Source organism: Musca autumnalis, unplaced genomic scaffold (assembly GCF_047663935.1).
Source record: "Musca autumnalis isolate F117 unplaced genomic scaffold, ASM4766393v1 scaffold_1, whole genome shotgun sequence".
Taxonomy (NCBI): Eukaryota; Metazoa; Arthropoda; class Insecta; order Diptera; family Muscidae; genus Musca; species Musca autumnalis.
In genome coordinates this window covers 318,852,702-318,879,825 of record NW_027411644.1, presented here as the reverse complement: position 1 = coordinate 318,879,825, position 27,124 = coordinate 318,852,702, and the positions used below count along the sequence as shown (strand labels likewise).

The window sequence follows — 27,124 nt, the reverse complement described above, 5'->3', positions numbered from 1 at the left end:
TTCCGTACCCATAAGTATGAATTTCCAAATCTACCCCAATCCTATACTCCATTAGTAACCTTAATTCGAAATTTCAGGATTCCAACTCTATCCGTTCAACTAAATTTAAATTGTACCAAATTTAGTACTTTCCGTGCCTATAAGTACGAATTTCCAAGACTAATTCAATCCTACACTCCAAAAGTAATTAAATTCCAAATTTCAGGATTCCAGCTCTATCCGTTCACCCAAATTCAAATTGTACCAAATTTAGTACATTTAGTACTTTCCGTACCCATAAGTACGAATTTCCAAAACTTCCTCAATTCAACACTTCAACAGTTACTTTAATTCGAAATTTCAGGATTCCAACTCTATCCGTTCACCCAAATATAAATTGTACCAAATTTAGTACATTTAGTACTTTCCGTACCCTTAAGTATGAATTTCCAAAACTACCTCAATCATACAATCCATCAATCCTAATTCCAAATTTTAGGATTCCAACTCTATCCGTTCACCCAAATATATGTAAATTGTACCAAATTTAGTACATTTTGTACTTTCCGTACACATAAGTATGAATTTCCAAAACTACCTCAATCCTACACTCCATCAGTAATACTTATTCCAAATTTCAGGATTCCAACTCTATCCGTTCACCCAAATATAAATTGTACCAAATTTAGTACTTTTTGTATTTTCCGTACCCATAAGTATGCATTTCCAAAACTACCTCAATCCTACACTCCATCAGTAACCTTAATTCGAAATTTCAGGATTCCAACTCTATCCGTTCAACTAAATTTAAATTGTACCAAATTTAGTACCATTTAGTACTTTCCGTACCCATAAGTACGAATTTCCAAGACTAACACAATCCTACACTCCAAAAGTAATTAAATTCCAAATTTCAGGATTCCAGCTCATCCGTTCACCCAAATATAATTTGTACCAAATTTAGTACCGTTTACTACTTTTCGTACCCATAAGTAATTTCCAAAACTACCTAAATCCTTCACTCCGTCAGTAATATTAATTCCAAATTTCTGGTTTCCATGTCTATCTAAATCCAAATTGTACCAAATTTGGTACCATTTAGTACTTTTCGTACACATAAGTTTGAATTTCCAAAACTACCCCATATCTCAATCGTACACTTCAACGGTAATCCAAATTCCAAATTTCAGGTTTTTAGCTTTATCCGTTCACCCTAATCCAAATTGTACCGAATTTAGTACCATTTAGTACTACTCGTACACATAAGTACGAACTTCCAAAATCATTTCCTTATATCAACACCACTTCCCAACCTTGATTCCCATACCAAATATGAAGATTGTAGCTATATCCGCTCATAATATACAATTGGTACCAAATTTAGTAACTTTTCGTACATTTATAGGTCGAATTTCCAAAAACCCTTTGGTACATATTTCTAACTCTCCATCAGTTACCCTCATTCCAAATTTCAGAATTCTAGCTCTTCCCGTTTGCCTAATACAAAGGGTACCATATTTAGTACCTTTTAGTACTTTTCGTACCCTTCTAGGTCGAATTTCCAAAAACCCAGCCTTATCTCACGCCTACACACCAACAGCAACGCACAGTCAAAATTTCAGCTTTCTAGCTTCAGCGGTTTCGTCTGGGCGATGATATGCCAGTCAGTCACTCACTCACTCACTCACTCAGTCATCACTAAGCTCTTTTATATATATAGATTATTTATGAGGATTCCTTCTTTAGCGTTATTTATTGCTTCTTTGAATATTTTTTCCGAGTATATATTAAACAGTAGTGGGGACAGAGTACAACCCTGTCTTACTCCTTTGGATATAGATATTTCTTCCGTCATTTCTCCGTTGATATTAACATGTGCGGTTTGGTGCCAATACAGACTTTTAATGCATCTAATTTCTTTTCCCCCTATTCCAATTGACGCCAAAATATCAATGAGCTTGTCATGTTGTACGGTGTCAAATGCCTTCTCGTAGTCGATGAAGCACATAAAAACGTCTTTATGGACACTTCTACATTTTTGGACCAACACTTGTACGCAGAATAGTGCTTCTCTGGTTCCTTTTGCTTCTTTAAACCCAAATTGTGTTTCGCCCATTTCTTGTTCGCATTTTTCGTATATCCGTCTATGTATAATTTTCAGAAAAATTTTTAAGGCGTGACTCATCAAGCTAATAAGTCGGTAGTCGTTGCATCTTTTGGGGTGAGATTTCTTTGGAATGGTTATAAATGTGGACTTCAGCCAATCCTCTGGGTATTTTCCGGTGTCATAAATATAGTTAAATAGTTTCGTTAACAGATCAATATTGTTATCATTTATCATTTTTAGTATCTCGGCAGGTATTTCATCAGGACCGGTGGCTTTTCGTTCTCGGAGGGATTTTATTGCATCTTCAACTTCGTTGTTTGTTATTGCCTCGCCTGTCATTTGCTGTGATATCCGGTAGTCATAATCAGATCTAGTAGGATCATTGAATAAGTTTTGAATATATTCTTTCCAGATGTTTTTCTTCTCAGCGGTTTCAAAAACGGGTTCATTATTGTTATTGTAAAGGACTGATGAATTATTATTTCTGTATATGCCGGCTGCTTCTTTCATTTTCTTGTGTAACTGAAAGTCGTCGTGCAGTGTCATCAGTCGTTCAATTTCTTGGCATTGACTGTTAAGATGGTTGTTTTTGGCTATACGCACTTCCCTTTGAATTTCCCTGTTGATTTCCCAATACATCTCGTAGTTACTATTTTTGTATTTTCTACGCTCATCCATCAGTTGAAGTATCTCTTCAGTCATCCAGCTTTTACTTTTTGGTTTTGTGTAGTTTCCAAGCGTGTTACGTGCAATTGAATTGATTGTGGTCTTCACACTGTTCCATATATTTTCCACGTCATTCCTGTTGATATTGATTAACTCTGTGTTGACTTGAGAAGAAACGCCAGACCTTATTGTAGGATTTCCGAGTTTTCCGATGTCAATTTTTCGATTTCGTGTTTTCTTTGATTGACGTGCTAGTTTTATGTGGATTTTTGCCATCAGAAGATTGTGATCAGATGGTACATCTGCGCTAGGGTATGTTGTGACCTTTCTTACAGATGAGCAATGTCGCCTGTTTATAAGTATGAAATCTATTTGATTTCTTATTACATTGCCGACTCTATCTTGGGGGGATTTCCAAGTATATAACCTTCTTGGCGGTAGGGTGAACAGGGTATTGGTAATTTTCATTTTAAATTCTTGACAAAATTCGATGAGTCTGTCACCTCTTTCATTTCTGTCTCCTAGACCATATCTTCCTTTTACTCCTGCAACTATATCGCTTCCTACCTTTGCATTGAAATCGCCTTGGATTATGGTTATTTCATGCGGTTTTGTTATTTTAATTAGTTCTTCGACTTCAGTGTAGAAGGTTTCAATCTCGTCATTACTTTTGTCTGCTGTAGGTGCATAGACTTGAATTATATTAACGTTGACTGGATTTGCTGATATTTTTATTATCATAGTTCTGTCAGATTTTGGAATGAATCCGATGACACTTTTGGCTAAAAGTTTCTTTCACTATAATACCAACTCCATTCCGATGATTTCTATCCGAGTTACCTGAAAAGTATATTTTGGCATTTTGGGATATAAAATCTCCAGAGTTTGGCCACCAAGTTTCACACACTCCTAGTATGTCCACATTGAGTCTGTCCATTTCAGCTATTGTATTGTTTAGTTTACCTGCTTCATATAAACTTCGGATATTCCATGTACCAATATTAAGTGTCTTTTTGGTTTTACCTCCGGGGATTCTTAGCACCCTCGAGTTACCGGAGATTGAGGGCCGTGTGTTTTGTTCTGCATTCATTGTTATATGGTTTTCAAGGGATAAATACATCAGTGATTTCCCCTTATCTTCTGATGGGTTTAAAGTTTACCGTCTTCGTTTCAGCCGCTCTTCTTAGAGTACAGACGCTGTTTGCAGCCGCCCACTGTGGAAACAGACACCGCTACCTGTTGGTCCGCGAGAGGTATTTGATTTCCCCCTTACCACCCATATCTGGGAAGCATTCCCCTATCCGCCACCTGGGGACGCGTCCTCTAGGGGTTACAGGCTCCCCCGAGGAGCAACAATATTAGGCCAATTTCAACAATCAAGTATGAAAACGGACAGGAATTAAGCAGCCCTGATGAGCAAATAGATCGCTGGCGTCGGTTTTTCAGCACTAAAACCCTTCAGAAAATGAGACACAGCCATATACTTCTACGTCTACATTACGCCGCAACCCGAGGAGAGATGTAAATACAGATCCACCTACGTATGAAGAAGTATTAAGAGCTCTAAAGTCACTCAAAAATGGCAAGACAGCTGGTCCGGATAACATACCCTCGGAACTACTCAAGTATGCAGCGGAACCCATTGCGCAAACTATCACCCCAATTATAAGAGACGTGTGAAAGACAAATGTCTTTCCCAACGAATGGAAAAATGGCACAATTGTTACAATCCCAAAAAAGGTCATCTGATCCGGTGTAAAAATTGGAGAGGAGTAACATTGTTAAAAGCAATTAGCATATCTCCAGTGCTTGATTCAATTTTACGGAAGGAACAGACGGGTTTTCGCCCTGGTCGATCGTGTGCAGATCACATCAACTCCTTACGTATAATTATTGAACAGTCTGCTGAATTAAACTCACCTCTGTATCTTTTATTCGTGGATTTCGAGCGAGCTTTTGATACCGGTTACCGAGATGCTATGTGGAACGCCCTTATAAATTAAGGCCTCCCTCCTAAAATTGTATCCCTAATCAGGGAACTCTATAGAGATGCCAAAACTTTCGTCCGTTTCAACGGCAAAGAAAGCATACCCTTCGCAACCAGTAAGGGTGTAAAGCAAGGATGTCTCTTATCCCCCACACTTTCCCTTATACTTCTAGATTCTGTTCTAGAGACAACAAACATCGAGGCCCCCCATGGTATTCGTTAAAATGTAAATGATTTCCTTGGCGACATCGATTATGCAGATGACATTTGCTTTTTCACCCACAGCTTCGACCACATCAAAACCAAATTGGAATCGCTTACCCGAAATGCCTCAAAAGTTGGTCTAAAAATAAACACCGCAAAGACAAAACTTATAAGATTAGGCACAACATGTCAAACGCCACTCTCAATAAACGGACAAATCATCGAAGACGTAAAACACTTCTGTTACTTAGGTAGCAAGATTACCAAAGACGGCGGATCAGAAGCAGATATCAGCGATCGTATTAACAAAGCTAGAAATGCGTTCCGATCACTCAATAAAGTCTGGAGGTATAGTGCCATATCAATCACAACTAAAACCAGTAAGGAAAGGATCATAGTCGGGCGGGGCCGACTATATGATACCCTACACCACTGTGAATATGTAAAATATAGGAGATATGTATCAATTTGAACTGATTTATATACATATATATACACATCCCAAATTTCATCAAAATTAGACAGAGCGGGCGAAAATATACATAGGAGCTATATCCAAATCTGAACCGATTTCGGTATAAGTTGTTACACTTATTTCTAGACTAAATTCAGTCACACATTCCAAATTTCATCAAAATTGCACGTAAATAGCGTGTTTTCAGCAAATACGTCAAATCGGCCGAAAATATATTTGGGAGCTATATCCAAATATGAACCGATTTCGATGTAGTTTGGGACATTTATTTTGAGACCGAATTCAGTTACACATTCAAATTTTCATCAAAATCGGACGTATATAGCGTGTTTGGTGCAGCAAATACGCCAAATCGGCGGAAAAATATATGGGAGCTATATCCAAATCTGAACCGATTTCGATATAATTTGGTACATTTATTTATAGACCTAATAAATTTAAATGTCAAATTATAGCTACATCGGTCTGAAAATGTAGCTACAAACGTCAAAACACCGCAAATCGGGGGTACCGTTATATGGGGGCTATACCAACACGTGGACCTATGTCCACAAGTTTGGTTATATAAGTTTATTGACACTTAAGAACCCTAAGTGTCAAAATATAGCTAAATCGGTCCGAAAATGTAGCTACAACTGTCAAAATACCGTAAATCGGGGGTACCGTTATATGGGGGCTATACCGAAACGTGGACCTATGTCCACAACTTTTGTTATATAAGTTTATTGACATTTAAGAACCCTAAATGTCAAATTATAGCTACATCGGTCTGAAAATGTAGCTAAAAACGTCAAAATACCGCAAATCGGAGGGTACCGTTAAATGGGGGCTATACCAAAACGTGGACCTATGTCCACAACTTTTGTTATATAAGTTTATTGACATTTAAGAACCCTAAATGTCAAATTATAGCTACATCGGTCTGAAAATGTAGCTAAAAACGTCAAAATACCGCAAATCGGAGGGTACCGTTAAATGGGGGCTATACCAAAACGTGGACCTATGTCCACAACTTTTGTTGTATAAGTTTATTGACACTTAAGAACCCTAAATGTCAAATTATAGCTATATCGGTCTGAAAATGTAGCTAAAAACATCAAAACACCGTAAATCGGGGGGCACCGTTATATGGGGGCTATACCAAAACGTGGACCTATGTCCACAACTTTTGTTATATAAGTTTATTGAAACTTAAGAACCCTAAATGTTAAATTATAGCTACATCGGTCTGAAAATGTAGCTAAAAACGTCAAAATACCGTAAATTGGGGGGTACCGTTATATGGGGGCTATACCAAAACGTGGACCTATGTCCACAACTTTTGTTATATAAGTTTATTGATACTTAAGAACCCTAAATGTCAAGTTATAGCTAAATCGGTCTGAAAATGTAGCTAAAAACGTCAAAATACCGCAAATCGGGGGGGTACCGTTATATGGGGGCTATACCAAAACGTGGACCTATGTCCACAACTTTTGTTATATAAGTTTATTGACACTTAAGGACCCTAAATGTCAAATTATAGCCAAATCGGTCTGAAAATGTAGCTGAAAACGTCAAAATACCGTAAATCGGGGGGTACCGTTATATGGGGGCTATACCAAAACGTGGACCGATATATCCCATCTTCGAACTTGATCTTCCGACGGCTAAAAAAATGGTATTCCCCAATTTTCAGCGAAATCGGTCAACAAATGCGACCTGTATGTTGCGAACGGACGGACGGACGGACGGACGGACGGACGGACGGACATGCATAAATCGACTCAGAAAGTGATTCTATGTATATCCCTAGAAGGAACTATGGGTCTATCTCGCTTCCTTTTGTATGTTACATACAAATGCACTAACACATAATACCCCTTACCACATAGTGGTGTAGGGTATAATTAGGATATTTAACTGCAGTGTCAAATCTATTCTACTGTATGGTTGTACGACTTGGAGTTTTACGCAAGCGACCACTAGAAAGCTCCAAGTATTTATCAATCGGTACCTACGCCAACTTCTGAGAATCTTCTGGCCTAATAAAATATAAAATTCGGAACTACTACTCCGAACCAATTGTAGCCCTGTCGAGGTAGAAATCCGAAGGAGGAAATGGACTTGTTTAGGCCACATCTTTCGGCGGCCACACAGTGACATCGCCAGAAAGGTTCTAGACTGGAATCCGCAAGGACAACGTAAGAGAGGACGCACAATAAACACATGGAGCCGTTGTACAACAAGAGAGCTTGAATCAGCCCATATATCCTGGGGCCAGACAAAACATCTGGCCAATTATAGAAGGAGATGGAGAGAGCTTGTCGATGCCCCATATTCTACCTGATCTTTTTATACCCTCAGCGTTTAGGCTAAAGAGGGTATTTACACTTTGATACGACCAAAAATGCGCCTCATCAAAATAATGGTTTTAGACCCCAAGTATGATTGTACGATATCCGTTTCAGACAATTTTGAGTAGATCTAGCAATGTCCGTCCGTCTGTCTGTCTGGCTGGTGCGCACGATAACTCTCGAACGGATCAATGGATTCGGTTCAAATTTTGGGTATCAAAATAGTTTGTCCAGATTCGATTTAAGTTCGATGATGGGCCATATAGGTCCACTCCTTCAGGTACCTCCTCCACAAATGTTCAAAAATTGTCGCAAAACTTGTGCGCACGATAACTATTGTAGGGAATAACCGATGTGGTCCATACTTTGCACATCGTGTAATTTATAGCAAACTTAGATGAGGTTCCAATATGGACTCAATCGGTCCATTCCTTCGGGTACCTCCCACACAAAATTTCGGAAAAGTTCGGTTTAGGACCTGGTCGAATTTCTTTGATTTTTGTTTACGCAAGTTGTATTCACTGTCCTCTATACGACGCTGTAAGTTTCATTAGGGGCAAGTCCATACTTCCTGAGAAAATAGCCTGAAAGTTACAAAAAAACCGATGACACCGTGTGTAGTGGTTGGAGCGCAAGATAACTCTCGAACGGATCTGCCGATTCGGTCCAACATTTGGCTTTCGTAATATTTTGTCAAAACTTAGTTCAAGTTCAAAGATGGATTATATCTGTCCACTCCTTCAGGTACCTCCCTCACAAAAGTTCAATAATGTTCGGAAATTTTGTGCGAACGATAACTCTTGAAGGAAGTAACCGATTTGGTCCATACTTTGCACATTATGAAATTTCTACCAGACTTAGATGAGGTTCCAATATGGACTCAATCGGTAAACTCCTTCGAGTACCTCCCACACAAAATTTCGGAAAAGTTCAGTTTAGGACCTGCTCTCGAATCGCCTTGGTTGTAACATCTTGTATTCACTTTCCCCTATACGAAGGTACAAGTTTCCTCAAGGGCAAGTCCATACTTCCTGAAAAAATAGCCTGTAAGTTGAAAAACAAACCGTGTGACACCATGTTTATGGGTGGAAGCGCAAGATAATTCTCGAACGGAAATGCCGATTCCGGTCAAAATTTGACCTTCGTAATATTGTTTCCAAACTTACTTTAAGTTCGTAGATAAGCCATATCGGTCCACTCCTTCAAGTACCTAACCCACAAAAGTTCAAAAATATACGGAAAAATTGTGCGCACGATAACTCTTGATGGGAGTGACCGATTTGGTCCATACTTTACACATTCTCATAATATCTACCAGATATAGATCAGGTTGGAATCTGGACTATATTTGTCCACTCCATCCCGTACCCGTAAGTTTTTGTTGAAGCAACTTACATTCGCTGCCTCAATTACGATGGTAAAAGTTGTTTCAGGGACCCTTTTGAAAAAAATAGAATCAGAATCGGCTAAGGTGGGTAATCGGTACAAGATTAAGTTGATGGTATCAACGGGCATTGCGTCCATAGACAAACTGTGGAAGTTTGTACCTATAATTGAGGAAGCTAAAGACTTCGTCGAACTCGGTACCGCCATAAATCGGTTGGAAAATAAGAAGAATGGTACATTGGTTTAGGTTTGGTGGGCATACCCTTGAGCCTGTTGTGCCCTCTAGATTAGATTTTTGAAGAAAGGGACTCTGTTTAGTTTTTATTTTAGAAATTCTGTGTCCTTAACAAAATCCTTTAAATGTTCTAGTTCATTTACCATTATTTTATTAAGATCTGATATGGTGTGATATTTACGAAAGCTGGACATTAGCAGAGTAAATTTTCTAAGGTTTCTTCGTCTTCTCTTCCACAAGGCCGCATCTCGTAAAACAGAAACCACTCTCAAATTAAACGTGTTCTTAATTTATTTTTTTTTTCGAAAAAATGTATTTACACAAAATCTGGCAGTTATTTATTTCGAAATTCTAACATCAATCGGCAGATAAATATCTTCCTCTTCGTCAATGGGAGCGTGAACATAATTTGGCGAATCTGGATTCACAATGGCCCCTGGATTTATGGATGGCGGTTTTGCAGTTGTTGTTGTCGATTGTGGTGAAAAAATTGATTCAATCAAACTCGGAGAAATGGTGGCAGCCACAGATGGTTTGGTGGTGGTAGTAGTAGTAGTCGGTACGGGACTAATGATGGGACCATTTATATTACCATTCGATACTGATGGTTCTGGTTTAAAAAGTGGATTTTCAACCTTTTGAGAGATGAGAGTACTAGGATTGTTGGCACCGGTTGGGAGATTCATTGGTCCTTGCACATTGGGATTTGGTGTTTGTATAAAGCCATTCGGTGTTGCGGTTGGAGTGTTGGGATTCTGCATGGCGGATGTTGGTATATTCAAAGCGGGGGGAATATTGTTATTTGAAGCTCCGGAATTAATAAATTGATTATTGGGTGTCTGAACAAGTTGTGCCATAGAATTTGGAATGGGATTGGTGTCCATTTGTCCAAAGGTGACATCTTGTACACCAACTGCTGTTGCTGGTGGTGTCTGAACAAATGGTATTTGTGGTTGACCAAACTCCTGTGCTGTCATTGGTCCAAAATGATTTGGTGGAGGATATCTTGGAAAAGTTGGCATCAAGTGTGGTCGGTAGGGATATGGTGGTGGCGGTGGTGGAGGTCTTGGATAATATCCTGTTGGATGATGTGGAGGGAATTGCCCAAAGTTATTTTGTTGGGGATTTGTAACCATTGATGTTTGTGGCCCCTCTTGAATAATTTGTATTTGTATGGGTGCCGTCGGCACTTGTTGTTGTGGTTGATTTACATTATTATTGATATTTATATTGTTATTATTGTTGTTTTTATTAGGTCTGTTTTGAGTTGTAGTTTGTTGATTTACATTAACATTGATATTTGCTTTATTGTTGTTGGTATTGTTGTTCGTGTTGTTATTACTGTTGTTGTTATTGTTATTATTTTTGTTCTTATTGTTATTGTTGTTATTGTTATTATTTTTGTTCTTATTGTTGTTGTTATTGTTATTATTCGGTCTAGAGAAAGTTTGTTGTTGTGGGTTTACTCTGTTATTTCCATTGTTATTGTTGTTGTTATTATTATTCGGTCTAAGAGGGACTTTTTGTTGAGCCTGCTGATTGGGACGACCTTGATTTGGGTGTTGTTGTTGCTGCTGCTGGGGTCTTTGATGACCTTGCTGATTTGGCACTACGACGACAATATGTGGTTTATTTTGATTACCCTGAGGTTTGCGCCCGGCCTGGTTTCCCTGCTGACGATTTATATTTAAATTCAAATTTTGATTTGGTTTTTGATTTTGGACATTTGGTCTAACATTAGGATTTCGTACATTCACAAATGAATTGGAGTTGGCCGTTGTCACGACTTGCCCACGATTTCCATTACTAAACGAAGTGGACGTGGCCACAGCCACGGCTACAATTTGTCCATTGACCTCAACAATGGGACTCGCTTCCAATAACACCAGCAAAACAATTGATAATACACGAATTGAACAATTCTTGACTTCCATTTTAAAGATTTTCAACAGCCTCAACCGTAGTAAGAAGAATACATTGATTCGACTTTATGCTTTGAAATCTACCAAAATACTGAAATTTTGTTAATAAGTTTTTTTTTCATTTTTTTTTGGTGGGAGAACCAACGAAGCTGAAGAAGATAATAAAAGAGAATAGAAATCTTGTATGTATGTATGTGACCTATGACGACAGTTGGTCCACATTATACATACGGTATGTACATATGTATGTGTTTTGAGATTAGCGCCAATATTTCACTTTTGGATGATCGACAGACTGATTGACTCAGCATTGAGTTTGCCTTATTTCTCTCATTCATCTTAGGGAATATACCTCAAAAACTTGTTTGAAATAAAATTTGTGGATTTTTTTTGTTATTGTAAATAAAGTGATGATTATAATAATTAGAGTTCAATAAAGCAGAAAAGTTTTTAAAAATATATTCGGAAATATCTACGAGGTTTGTTTGTGACTTTTTGCAAATATGAAATGGGGGGTGGCGATATTTAGAAACCGCTAAATGTTTGTAATGAATACAAGCACAAAGGTAACGGAATGGAAATAAAATAACGAATGTAAATTGAATTTTCTATTTTGTAATTATACCCTCCGCCTATAGGCTTAATAGGGTATTTACATTTTGATACGACCAAAAATGTGCCTCATCGAAATAATGGTTTTAGACCCCAAATATATTTGTACGATATCCGTTTCAGACAATTTTGAGTAGATCTAGCAATGTCCGTCCGTCCGTCTGTCTGTCTGTCTGGCAGGCTGGTGCGCACGATAACTCTCGAACGGATCAATCGATTCGGTTCAAATTTTGGGTATCAAAATATTTTGTCCAGATTCGATTTAAGTTCGAATATGGGCCATATATGTAGGTCCACTCCTTCAGGTACCTCCCCCACAAATGTTCAAAAATTGTCGCAAAACTTTTGAGCACGATAACTCTCGAAGGGAGTAACCGATTTTGTCCATACTTTGCACATCGTGTAATTTCTACCAAATTTAGATGAGGTTCCAATATGGACTCAATCTGTCTACTCCTTCGGGTACCTCCCACACAAAATTTCGGAAAAGTTCAGCTTAGGACCTGGTCTCGAATCGTTTTGATTTTTGTTTACGCAAGTTGTGTTCGCTGTCCTCTATACGACGCTGTAAGTTTCATTAGGGGCAAGTCCATACTTCCTGTCCCCTATACGAAGGTACAAGTTTCCTCAGGGGCAAGTCCATACTTCCTGAGAAAATAGCCTGAAAGGTACAAAAAAGCCCTATGACCCGCGTGTAGTGGTTGGAGCGCAAGATAACTCTCGAACGGATCTGCCGATTCGGTCTAAAATTTGGCTTTCGTAATATTTTGTCCAAACTTAGTTCAAGTTCAAAGATGGATTATATCGGTCCACTCCAAAAGTTCGAAAATGTTCGGAAAATTTGTGCGTACGATAACTCTTGAAGGGGGTAACCGATTTGGTCCATACTTTGCACATTATGAAATTTCTACCAGACTTAGATGAGGTTCCAATATGGTCCAATCGGTAAACTCCTTCGAGTACCTCCCACACAAAATTTCGGAAAAGTTCAGTTTAAGACCTGCTCTCGAATCGCCTTGGTTTTTGTTGTAACATATTGTATTCACTGTCCCCTATACGAAGGTACAATTTCCCTCAAGGGCAAGTCCATACTTCCTGAAAAAATAATCTGAAAGTTGAAAAACAAACCCTATGACACCATGTTTAAGGGTGGAAGCGCAATATAATTCTAGAACGGAAATGCCGATTCCGGCCAAAATTTGGCTTTCGTAATATTGTTTCCTAACTTACTTTAAGTGCAGGTACCTACCTACCCCACAAAAGGTCAAAAATATTCGGAAAAATTGTGCGCACGATAACTCTTGATGGGAGTGACCGATTTGGTCCATACTTTACACATTGTCATAACATCTACCAGATATATATCAGGTTCAAATATGGACTACATTTGTCCACTCCATCCGGTACCTCCCACACAATATTTCGGATAAGTTCACTTTAAAACCTGCTATCGAATCACTTTGATTTTTGTTGAAGCAACTTGCATTCGCTGCCTCAATTACGATAGTAAACGTTTTTTCAGGGGCTAGTCCATACTTCTTGAGAAAACAGCCCCAAGGGTGTAAAAACCCCCTATGGCACCCCCATGGTCTATGTCGGTCCATTCCTTTAAGTACCTTTTCCGCAATATTTTTTAACTTAAATCCTAATCAACATTTTTGTCGGTTCCGAACAAAATTTTGAAACCCCCTAAATACATAAGTTTTTTCAATTTGCACAGGCTAAGGGTATTTCCCTGTCGGCCAAGCCGACTGATACTTTTTTACTTGTTTTTTCTTAATACATTTTTTTTTAGTTTATAATGATGTTCGAATATTGGTTATCTCATTGTCATCTTGCAAAACTCCAAAATCTCTTAGAGTTTCAAGCATGTATAAGTCTACTCTTCTCTTGAAGAAAAAGACTTTCCAGCTTTACAGGCAGCTTCATATGGATCAAATATTTTATTGCCAACATAATCTTACTCTTAAGATATACATATGTACATTTTATGTTTGCAAGAAGTCCGTAAAGTTGTATGCAAACGATGACACACGTATACAAATTATTTTTAATTTATTTATTTATTCGTAATTTGCTTTCATCCAAAACAAGTGCATTTTAAAGCAAATATCTCAACACATATGTATGTATGTACGTATAAATATTGATTTTGTTTAACTGGTTGGATGAATCTTCGAGTGTTTGTTGCCCAACAAAAACGTCCCATTACCAAATAACGCGTTTATATAGTTCTTTATGATAGTTGTATGTAGATACATACAAATTAATATGCCATTTGCATTAGAGGATTTATTTGACGTATACGCAATGTTATTGATATTTGAAATCCAGTGGATTTATAAAATTCACTATAACCTATTAATCCATTATTTCAACAAGGACTTTCTAAGACCACTTAAAGTCTGTCTATATCTCGTTTTGCTATACCTGGCAGAATATCGATAGTGGGACTATCGTTTTGATCATGTATATAGGTTTCACTAGTTCATACCCCTCGCCTATAAACTTGATGTCGCCATGTTGAAATCGTGCTAGTCTGACCATCGACAAGGCAGTAGTAGAAGTTGGTTAACAACTCTATAGGCCGACATCATTACCGCAGCTGAGTTACTTCGACCTCACATCCTATAAAGGCCTCCTTGCTAAGTTACCCAAAAATGGCGACTTGACTTGCTCAACACCACAGAAAGAAGCTGGCTTCAGACCACGGCACAATTACCAATGAAGAGGCATCCGCGTATTGCTACAACAAAAAACCTCTTGTCATATATTTAAAATGTCAAAATCTGTTATGTTTTGCACATGGACAAGCAAAATCGTGGAAACCTAACAAAAAACCTAAAAAATGTGATCTGAACTTCTATATCTCAAAAATGGTAGAGAAATCTTACAGCTTCAACATTTTCTTTAGCCCCATTTCGATAGGACTTGCAATTTCCAAGCAAAATCTCGAAAACCTAAAGTAAACCTAAAAATGTGAACGTTGACCGCGAATTAATTAAAAATCCCTCCACCGATTATTTTCATGTTTTTGGATTTTTCTCCTCTATGATTATTGCTGTTTCAGAATCCCCAAAAACTTCCCAGGTGTAATCGGTGTTTATTTAAAGTTAGTTAAGGCGCACCGTACATGACATTGTTTATAAGGAGACGATACAGTCATACAGTGCATTATCCCAATTTCAACTTCTATATCTCAAAAATGGTAAAATCTACGATAATATCATAAAGGTCAATCTTGTAGAAAGTTTTCACTGCTACAACAATTTCGTTAGTTCCATTTCGCATCAAAATCATGAAAACCTAAAAAACCCCTTAAAAATGTGAACTTTGATCGGGATTTATTTAAAAAGGGCTCCGGGGATTTTTATACCCTCAGCATTTATGCTAACGAGGGTATACACACTTTCATACGAGCAAAATGTGCCTCATAGACCCCAAGTATGTTTAGACGAAATGTGTTTCAGACAATTTGGAGTTGATTTAGCAATGTCCGTCCGTCCGTCTGTCTGTTTGGCTGGAGCGCACGATAACTCTCGAACGGATCAACCGATTCGGTCCAAAATTTGGCTTTCGTAATATTTTGTCCAAACTTAGTTTAAGTTCGAAGATGGGTTATATCGGTCCACTCCTTCCGGTACCTCCCCCACAAAAGTTCGGAAATGTTTGGAAAATTTGTGCGCACGATAACTCTTGAAGGAAGTAACCCATTTGGTCCATCGTGAAATTTCTACCAGACTTAGATGAGGTTCATAAGGACTCAATCGGTTCACTCCTTCGTGTACCTCCCACACAAAATTTCGGAAAGTTCAGTTTAGGACCTCCTCTCGAATCGCTTTGATTTTTGTTGTAGCAACTTATATTCACTGCCCCTCATACGATGGTACAAGTTTCATCAGGGGCAAGTCCGTACTTCCTGATAAAATAGCCTGAAAGGTGCAAAAAACCGCTATGACACCGTGTGTAGTGGTTGGAACGCAATATTACTCTCGAACGGATCTACCGATTCGGTCCAAAATATGGCCTTCGTAATATTTTGTGCAAATTTAGTTTAAGTTTGAAGATAAGCCATATCGGTCCACCCCTTCAGGTACCTCCCCCACAAAAGTTAAAAAATGTTCGGAATGTTTGTGCGCACAATAACTCTTGATGGGAGTGGCCGATTTGGACCATGCTTTACACATCCTAATATATCTACCAGATATAGATCAGGTTGGAATATGGACTATATTTGTCCACTCCTTCGGGTACCTCACACACACATTTTTGGATAAATTCACTTTAAGACCTGTTCTTGAATCACTTTGAGTTTTGTTGAAACAACTTGCATTCGCTGCCTCAATTACGACAGTAAAAGTTTTTCTGGGGCAAGTTGCCTATGGCACCGAATGTAGTGGCTTGAACAGAATACTACGTTCGTCCACACTTTGAATATTGTAATATTTCTTCGAATATTAGATGAAATTCGAAGGTGGTGATTATAGGTCCACTCCTTCCGAAAATATTCGCAATATCTCATAAACGGAGCAACCGATTCGGTCCAAACTTTGGATATCGAAATATTTTGTCCAAACTTAGTTCATGTTCACATTTGGGCCTTATGGGTCCAATCCTTGGGGTACCAACCGCACAAATGTTCAAAATTTTTGTTTGGTAAGGGTTCATTCGAGATTAGTTTGGATGTTTTCACCAGGGGTTTCCTAGTGAACAGGGTCACAGCGAAATTATGTTTTTCGTAGGCTAGTATGCTCTATCAACAAAAGCTCTATCTATCTATATCCCACGCAAATTTGTGAGATTTTATCGGTTGTCGGTTTCATACGCCCAACATTTTGAAAACCCCACAAAATACATAAGCTTTTTTGCGAAAAAAGGATTTCAATCCACACAAGTTGAGGGTATATCTCTGTCGGCAAAGCCGACTGATACTTTTTTACTTGTTGTTTTTGATTTTTCTCAGCTCCTTTCATTTAAAGTTGGTTCAAGAGCACCATGTGAGCTGATTACAAGCGACCAACCAGCGTCTCTGTACCGTAATGAGGTACCAATTGTGTTCAATAGTTTGGCCTAGTTCACCACCTTGGTTTAGTGCGGAACATATCAAAAACTCCTGTCTTTTTATGGCTCGGTCACCCAGTTGCAATGTAACACCACATTCAAGCCGGAGACTCTACCCGATATTTGGGTACAACTACAACAATATTCCCACAAGGGGCCGACAACAACTACCAGACTAGCCAACAGACCTAGGGGCAACTGGTACCCGTGGTCCCAGAATTAAGTCTCTGGCTCGTAACAGAGAAGACTACTACCAGTTGGTCCCAAAATGAAGCAGCGACTGATGGCCCACAGCTTATTCTGACAGTTCAAGTTCGATTAGCTAGGCTTCTGCACTACCTTTTTAATTGTGCCATGCTTCAGATCAAGACAGAAACTGTATAGATCAGCCCAACACCCTTCGCGTCATAATAGTACAATCTATAGAATGACGCACACCCGTTTTCCACTGTTCATCGGTTTCAAGAAAGCCACCATAAGACGAACTGTCATAAGGGAAGCATTGAGCAAAAAAAAATAATCCGAGTAATAAGAGCGATGTACCAGGACGCAGAACTCTCAGTTCTTCACAACGGGAGCATATGCCAGCCGTTTCTCACAGACCCGGCAGTAAAAAGATGGTGCCCTCCGTCAACCCTACTCTTTACGATTGTACTGAATGAAGTCTGCTCTCAGAGAAAGGCCTTCACATGGAGACTCTTACGACAAGTCGAAGACTTAGATTATGAGGCACCCTGTTGCAGTTCTGGCACGTTTGAATATTTTTCACACGCGTTGCACTTATATTCGGGGACCAAACTGACGCCGCATAGCTTAACAACAAGGTTTCTTTAATTGTACCCCAAGTGCTGTTGGCTAAAGTCTTGAGGGCCTTGTTCCCACATCTTAGCCAGCCGCAGATATAATTGAGTATCCAACATTTCAAACCGGAGGGTTGTCTACTCAATGTACTCAAACAGTGTGGATTTCTTGACAGTATTAAAGGTTTTTGATAAGTAAAGCGCCAACATTGCTGTTCTATCACACGGCTTGCTCTGGTTGAGTCCTCGACTAATATGTGTGGATATCGACAACTGGTTTGCTGTTTCTGACGCTGGGGAGGGCTATAGCCTCAAGGGTCTTTGCTACGGGCGACAAAAGCGAAATCGGCCTGTACGATTCACCTTTGCTGGCAACCATGCCTGGTTTCAATAGCGGGACCACCCTTCCAATTTGCCAGACTTTAGATGATTTCCTAATGACATTCACATGACTTTCATCCTCGGCAGGAAGAGGTCTAATTCGACGTAATACTCTTCTCTTCGCCCTGTCACTCCAGGTATACTCGACAAATTGTCGATTGAAATAACTTGCGCAGCTATACGGATCAGTCAGCGTAACGTTGTCAAACGATCTGCATCTCTTGGGTCTTCTCCAGGATTTGCCGCAGGGTAAATATCTGGTCAATGGTGGACTTGCCAGGTCTAAAGCCGCATTGGTATGGTCCAATTATTTCGTTGACCATGGGCTTAAGTCGTTCGCACAATATCCCTGAAACTATCATGTAGGCTATAGGGAGAAGACGTATGCCCCTATAGTTGGAGCATAAAGTCTTATCTCCTTTCTTATGGACGGGATACAGGATGCTCAGGTTACAATCGTCGGGTACGCGTTCTTCGTGCCAGATGGAGTTAATTAGCTGATGCATACACCTTATCAGCGTGTCGCCTCCGGTTTTAAACAGCTCGGCTGGCAGGCCATCAGATCGTGCTGTCTTATTATTCTTCAGACGGTTTATTGCTGTCTTTACCTCATCTTGGCCGGGTGGTATACATTCAATACCATCTTCTGGGATTGGATCTGTGGTATCTTCGTCGACTTCGCTACTATTGTATACCACCAGTTTGGAAAAATGCTCTTTCCATATCCTTAGCATACTATCTGTATCAGTTACCACATTACCTTGCTGGTCTCTACAAGAGGATGTGCCAGTTCCAAAGCCATCAGTTTGATGTTTCACTCTTTGGTAGAATTTTCACACTTCATTCTGTCTCCTATACATCTCGATTTGTTCACACTTCCGCTTTTCCATCTCTCTCTTCTTCTTGCGGAAAAGACGTTTCTCCTCTCTCCTTTTCTCTCGATACCGCCGCATTTTTCTCTTCGGTAGCACGACACTTCTTGTCATACCATGGATTCCTTGGTGGAGGTCTCTGGTATCCAAGTACTGATTTTGCGGCTGTTTGCATGGAGTGGGCAATGTTTTGCCATTGTCCTGATATGTTATCGGGACGAGGAGTGCGTTGATTAAGCAGTTGGGCCAGTTGAGTGGAATATGCTGTGGCTATATGTTGTGATTGCAGCTTACCGATGTCCAACTTCCGTGTTGTGTCTGTTCACACTTTGTTTGCTACCTTTAATCTGGTACGTTCCTTTGCTGCAACATGGTAGTCGTCCGAGTCTATGTTTGCACCTCGGAACGATCGTACTAAACATCTGCACAAGCCACTTGTTTCTCCATTCAAGCCTTGGAACAAAAAACAAGATAAGTCGTTGTATGCCAACGCTACAAACTAGTCAAGTAAATCAACTCAACTAAATTTTCAAGACCAGTCAAGCTATGCCGACTCAACGAAATGTTCTAGTCAATCAAGCCACACAGCGAAATGTTCGAGTCAATCAACTCACACAACAAAATATTCGAGTCAATCAAGCCACACAACGAAATTTTCAAGACCATCCAAGCTACACAACGAAATTTTCAAGACCACCCAAGCCAAACCAACCACCACGATAAAGTCGCTCAACACAACAGCTGAGTGGTGCGTCATAAAATATGTGTAAGCGACAAATGTTTGAACAATTCGAAATGTTCTACCTGTTGGAGTGATGAAATGTCGTGTGTGAATTAGGTTACATGAATAAGAAAAACCTTAATGAAATTCCCATACATTTTATGACATTATGATACAATAAACGACTTTTTTTGGAAAATTAGGATTTTTACTTTCAGGTGGTTTATTACCTTAGGAATGTCCTCTCATAACATTACATCATAAAATCTCAATGATTTTAAAGAAACTCGATAATCGAGTAAACGTTAAAACTATTTTGCCATAACAAAATGATTATGGCGTTCGAAATAAACATCGCCAATACTGCAATAAATGAATGACATGATGTTACCTACATACTTCCCACGTGTAATGGGATGTGTGGCTTACTGTATGTATCTCTGCTCTTAGTGGTAAGCTCATACATCCATTTACATCTTCACAAAAATGTCTGTAATTTTTAATACAAATTACCGGCATTCCAGAATATTTGATTTTATATAAATAAAACACGGTTAGGTTTTTTAATTATTTTTTATTGTATAAACGGCAGAAAACCTTCCTGATAACCCTGAAACCTAGAGAAAAAATGATAGATTATTAAATTTGAAATATTTGTTTGTATTAAAATTAGAACAACAAAAAACTATTCAAGTAATTAAAATCATAAACATTTAAAACAACTAAGAATAACTAAGTTATAAAAATTAAAAAGAAAAAAATTAAATAAGATAAATAAAATAAATATATAATAACATAAAGAAATATGTAAAAAGTAAAATTAGTAATCAATATTTAGAGTATTTGAAATAATACTTTTTAAATTTAAATTGCTATTTAAAAACATAATATTGTTAACGTTTGATGTGTTTTTACCAAGTACTGACCTTCTGTCGGATAATAAATTACGTGCTCTAGAGAAAATTCTTTCTGACGCTGCAGAACTTGCAGGTGTGGCAAATATAAAAACACTCAATTTATAAAGAAGTGGGAACTCACTTTTATGTAACTCCAACCAATTCAGTAAATTGAAATCTTTATAATACAAAACGGTTTTTGCAATGTATCTGGTTATTTCGTTGTTACTCAATCCCTCACGTTGTCCTAGCAATGCTGAACTTTGAACAAAAAAGGAAAATGCATCTTCTTCAATATTTGTATCTTCTACATCATTTGATGAACTATCACTTGAAGAATTTTCATAATGCTTTGCCATTTTTATACATTCCTCGTGAATTTGTTCCACATCGTTCTGCTCAAAATGATGAAGTTTGTTCGCTGGTGGAAACAAGAAGAGTGCCACCCTATGCACATCAAATATATTTGAGGCAACCAAGGTTTCTAGATAATGCAGTAGCCTTTCTTTAAATTTCCGCGTGATTTCCGAGTAGCTTGTTTGTCTGCATATACTTTTCAATTTGTGAATTTGAGGAATGACATGATGCAATGTGGGATAATTCTCAGCTTCCAATAGTCGTGAGGACTCCTCAAAAGGTTTAAGAATCTCAACGATGTCGTTGATGGTTCCCAAGTTGAGGTGAGATATTCTTCTGTATTCGTCCTTCTCCTCAAGCATTCGTGTTATATCTGTCCAATTCTGTTTAATTGATTCCAACAGAAAGTAAATGGTATTCCATCGTGTTGGAGTGTAGCTTTTTAGAGTTGAATGAAGGCTGCTGTTTATACCTGCTTTCTTAAAGTATTTGACCACTTTTGCGCATTCACATGACATTGTTTTGACCTCCTCCACATCAGCAATTGCTTTTTCAATGACGTTGTTAAGAAGGTGGTTTATGCAAAAAATGTGCTGCTCATTTGAAAAAGCCGTCTTCATGTTTGAGCCTCTGTCGGTTACGACGCGCACCAAATGGTTCAGCTCGCATCCAAAGTCTTTTAAAATGTTCTCCATTTTAATTCTGATGTTATGTCCTAAATTGATATAATTAATTATAAGTAATAAGACATAATTAAAAAATATCAACAAAAACAAAGAAAAATTTTAAATAAAATATTTACCAGTATTTTTAAGATTATCCATTCCTCTCATAGCCAAAACTTTATGTGACAGCGATCCATCCTTAATATAATGAGCGGTGGCGCCAATATATGTTCTCTTCAAAAAATCGTCCTTCCACAAATCACATGTTATAGCAAATCCATTATCTTTTATTGATAACAATTCCTCTTTTAATATAACATGTTGGGTTTGGTACAAAATGGCAATATTACGGGAAACGGTAGTAGAATGCGGTAATAACTTCATAAAATCGATATTTTTACCGTACGAATGACCAGTCTGTAGTATAAATTCTACTAGATTGTGTAAGCCGTCATCGTTTACAATGTTGAACGGTCTACAGTTACCAACTACCCATTGCACGACCAGTTGTAAACACATTTTCTTCAGTTCATAATCTGGTTGCACTTTAATATTATTTGATTCTTTATCCTTTTTATATTTTTTATAGCAAGGATGCCTCAGCAAATTCGAAGTGTATCGCAAATTGTTTTTACAGTTAGGCAAGAAATGTATTGCAAAAACCGAAATTGTAGAAAATTTCATATTAATTGTTCGTTTATGGCAACAAATTATGTAAAAACAATACGGTTTTTTGTGCAAATCTCTTTCTATAGGTCCTTACAACAATATTCCGTCAAAATATGCAAAGGTTATTTGCGATTTATAACAAATACGGTCAAAAATAAGAATTAACTACTATTTGGGGGTGACAATAAAAGTATTGCAAAAATTACCAAATCGATGGTTTCTTCGAGAATTACCAAAGGTGTGTTCCTTAATGAGTTGTCTATCCACTTTGGACATTCATTGGAGCATTAATGAGCTTAGTTAAACCAAAAATTTAGGCTCGGTATGTTCCACTCTAAGGATACTGGTTCCCCAATTTTTAGTAAATCTTGATCCTTCGTTGGAGGATGTTTTTGGAGTTTTTTGTTAAATTGGATCCAAACATTTTATGAGGGTTGATATCAGTATGTTGGCCCGATGTATTTAAGAGTTTGGTGTTGTTATATTACATCGGTAATTTACACAAATAAGATTAACATGTCATGATCTGGTGTTTGGAATGGTGGTAGTTGACTTTGTTTGAGCTTTCGGGATCAATTTTTCTGACTTTCAGACTAATGACTATTAAATATTTCTTAATGATGTCAGTGGGGATGTCTTCCCAATCGTTATTATATCCGTGAACCCAATTTCACATACTATTTTCCATGGTAAAGAATATAGTACCCAAATATTCGATATTCATGTTTCTCCAGTAGCGGTTTATTTTCCATATTTGATGGGTTTTATTGGATTTGCCGCAATTTTTTGGATTTATTATGATAGCAGAGGATAATATCTATCGACTTAGTAAAAATTAAATCATATTAATACCATTGAGAGACGAAATAGTGCTCTGTCGTAGGTCGTTTCAAAATACTACACAGGTGTCAATTTTTTCCATATACTTTCCAGAGGTATCTCGATGTTCTCAAAGCCAAAATCGGACTGTTTTGCATTGTTCCATTATCCTACAATAAATATTGAGTCAAATATTCATTCTTGGCATACTTGTCTGTGGCCGATTCGTTAATTTTTTATTGTTAATATAGTCCCATGCGTTTTTTACCTGTGTGAAGACCCTCCATTACCGCATTTTTTATCACTGAACTTTATTACATTCAATACTATTAGTCTATTATTAGCCGCAAAAATCATAAAAATGCATAATAACCGCAAAAATTTGCAAACAATTTATAGTTTTATAGTACTGATTTTCCCGTTGCAATACTTTTATTGTCACCTCCAAGTAGTAGTTAATTCTTATTTTTGACCGTATTTGTTATAAATCGCAAATAACCTTTGCATATTTTGACGGAATATTGTTGTAAGGTCCTATAGCAAGAGATTTGCCCAAAAAACCGTATAGTTTTTACATAATTTGTTGCCATAAACGAACAATTGATATGAAATTTTGGTTTTTGCAATACATTTCTTGCCTAACTGTATATATGTTTTTACACGTGTTACAAATCACGATATCTTTCAAAATTTCACCGTTTTCATTTTTAATATACATAAAAATATTATAGACTTCACTTCTTCCAGTTTTTTTAACTGTGGTATATTCTCCACTAGTTATTTTTTCTTTTATATTTTCAAAATTTTCCATATTTTCACTACTCAAACACAACCTTTCTATTGTAGAACACACACACAAATGATCACAACATTCGCTCAAGCGACCACAATAGAGTTGTTAAAATCTAGTTCGTTTGAACGACCTAGTTCAAAATATAGTTCAGTGGACACCGGTTGTTTCCATGAACGAACTGCGAATGAGTTATATTATCTCTTTGTTTTAATAAAATAAATTATACGCAAACGAACTATGGTACTGAACTAGTTCACTAGATTTAACAACTCTAGACCACAATGATCAAAATGAAACGCACAAGCGACCACAATGATCACAATATTCGTACAAGTGACCACAAGCTTCAAAATGGCACGTTGTCACTTACAGTCAATCAAGCTTGTGATCGATGTGGTCAAGCCTATACAAGCCATCACACAATGACTCACTTGAACTAATTCATAACTGTGATTTGAATCATTCGGCTTAGTTTGTCCGAATGACTTGAATGAATCAATAATGTCTTAGTCTTGAAAAATGTCAGTTCATTTAAGACGGCACTTGCAGCACTTTAGATCGTACATCCAACACGCTTGATGCATGTTGTGATAGATGACAACGTGATCAATTTTAGTTCTTGTTCTTTGATCTGGCGACAGCCAGGTGCCCTTATGAATATCGAGATGTTTTAATCTGGTACTGCTAACTACCATGTTTCTTGCAGCTGAAAAGTATATCAGCCTCATACCATTGTCAGATGTTTCACTGTGGAGACTGAATTTCCCTACTGTTGGGCCAAAGATATTCTCCTTTCGCCTAGTATAATTTTAATGTCATCGGCAGGGCAACGGTTATAAGTTTCTTCTAAGCGCTCGTAAAATATATCTTTGGTCTGTTCGCCCTTGTCTTCAGTGGGAGCATGAGAGCAAATAAATCTGATGTTGAAGAATTTTCCGTTTAATCGAATTGCAGCGAGTCTTTCATTCACTGGGGTGAAGCTGGAGACCAGTTGTTTTTACCTCGGACCAACTACAAATCCGCAGCCAAACTCATGCTTTGTGTCATGGCAGCTATAATACAGTGCGTCACTTTTAGGTGTTGTTGTGACGCCTTTCCCGTTCCATCGTATTTCCTGTATGGCAGTAATGTAGGCCTTGTACATTTCAAGTACATCTGCCAGCGCGTAAACTGAACCTTCTCTATAAAGAGTGCGAACATTCCAGGTGCAGATTCGCAGATCATGGACACGTTTTAAGGGGGTCGTCAACTATTGAGGGATTTGTTTTTCTTTTCTTTCGTTTTTTCATAGTAGGCTGTTTATTCTAGGGGAGGGTTACTAACCCGACGCCCAAACCCAAGTTTTTAACGTTCTTATGGGTGAACGCGCGGCACATGTTAGCTCACTACCTTTAACGGGTGTTAAAGGCAGTTCCCCAGGTGACACCACGGGGAGGTCAGTGTCCACTTGAGATGAAAGAGGGACCAAGATAAATCCTGGGTTTTGCCATGTTAAAGCTGGTCAGGACCGTTCCTTGGTATCTTCCATCCCCTACGTCACCCAGACCAGACCTAGTCACATGGAAGAAATCGGGCAATCAATTCTGAAGTCATTTTAGTTGGTGGCGGCAGGGTCGTTTAAAACTTTTTCGCCATTATTTCAGGAAGACAGCACTTTTGCAATTTTTTCCTTTTTGAAATTTTGGGTAGGTGATACCCGAAAGAGTGGACCAATACAGTCCATATTCGTACCAGATCTATGTTGATCGTATCATTGTTGATCGTATAAAAGTTTTATGACGTTAGGCGAAAGGCTGGTAGGAAAGCCTAAAGGACGAGGGTAAATAAAAGTGATGGACATATGTATAGTTCCCTTCGATGATCTATATAGAATCAGATTAAGAACTGATTTGTTAATGTCCGTCCGTCATGTCATGTTTTTGACCAACGGACGAAAGCTATTTATTTTGGTGAGATCGGAATTCGGTTTTGATCGAATCAATGCACCAAACAAGCTATGCCTGGCCTATGTAGCGACAGTACCAACCAATATTTTTAAAGTGAAATAAGTCAATTTTCGAAATATGGTTTCCAGTGTAACTGAAATATCTTCTATACTTTAAATCCAAAAAATTAACATACATAGGTGCTCTTAATGTGCGGTTTATTTGTTTAATATTTACAAAAGAAATAAATAATATAATTTACAACAACAAATCATAACATTCTTACATCAATTGGCAGGTAGATATCCTCATCATCGTCACCACTTCTATCTGTATTCCCCTGTTTAGATGGTCTATTATTGGCTGGCGTTTGTGGCACTGGATTATAAACGGGCTGCTTTATTAGAGAGAGTGGATCGTCAACAATCTGAGATATTAGAGTGCCTTGGTTGTTCGATGGTGGTTGGTAAGGAATTGGAATTGGATTTTGCACTTGTGGTTGATTAGAATTTCCTTGAATTGGATATTGTGGTTGCGTTTGTCCATAATTTGGAGTTTCTCCATAATTTGGTGTTTGTCCATAAGGTGGAAATGGTAAATTTTCCGGTGGTGTTTGCACAATTAATGGTGCCTCATCTTTACCTTTACCTTTATTTTTTGGTCCTTTGGTCTCTGATGGATTTTGACCAAACACTGGATGTTGTTTATTATGTTTATTGTGTCCCGGTGGCCCACCTCCGTTTTGGAAAGGTCTTCCTTGTGGCCCTCTTCCCTTGCCATTGCCTTTTCCCTGACAATGAACTTCACATTTTGTTATATATACCAGAAGAACAATTGCAATAATTTGTATTAAATTCGATTTTAGAATCATTTGCGCGTTAAATTTATACGAATAAAATTGCGAAACCTGAATGCTTTCAGTTCTACAGTTGTTTTAAATCTGTTAATGCATTCTGAATAATCGTGCGGTTAATACGCTCAAACAGCAAAGTTAATCAATTGCTTAAGCTGATGCGATAAAATATGTGGGTCATTCAATGTTGTTATAACCTACAACGGATTCGAAAGAAATACTTGAAATCGGGAAAACCCAAGATATCAAAATAAAGCCAATTTAGTTGGAAAATCATTTAATGAAATGTACAGTGTTGCGCATATCATAAGCAGACATTTTTTGGATTCATTACAATTTTTAATATGTAATATTTTGTGTCCAGTTGTTCTTGGTTATGTGCAGAGAGCTTTCAACAAGTTGT

The 27,124-nt window shown here is 38.0% G+C and overlaps 1 protein-coding gene across 1 annotated transcript; it reads right to left on the bottom strand.

Annotated features, from left to right (window-relative positions):
• Positions 1-9,713: 9,713 nt before the first annotated feature.
• Positions 9,714-26,836, bottom strand: LOC141393479 (uncharacterized). The gene is made up of 5 exons (XM_073966486.1): positions 23,867-26,836; positions 21,800-22,260; positions 20,783-21,712; positions 10,912-11,248; positions 9,714-10,716 (listed from the first exon to the last, which is right to left on the bottom strand). Exons 1-5 carry the CDS (start codon positions 23,959-23,961, stop codon positions 9,714-9,716), a joined length of 2,826 nt encoding a protein of 941 aa, XP_073822587.1. The 5' UTR covers positions 23,962-26,836.
• Between the last annotated feature and the right edge of the window lie 288 nt (positions 26,837-27,124).

Excerpts from the sequence above, each read along its gene's own strand:
- LOC141393479 (XM_073966486.1), bottom strand. The coding sequence starts at position 23,961 with ATGGAAAATTTTGAAAATATAAAAGAAAAAATAACTAGTGGAGAATAT. Across the intron at positions 11,249-20,782 it reads TTGGTTGGAGTTACATAAAA|CGAGTCCCATTGTTGAGGTC; the intron begins GTGAGTTCCCAC and ends TGTTATTGGAAG. Across the intron at positions 10,717-10,911 it reads AATCAAGGTCGTCCCAATCA|TAATAACAACACGAACAACA; the intron begins GCAGGCTCAACA and ends TAACAACAACAG.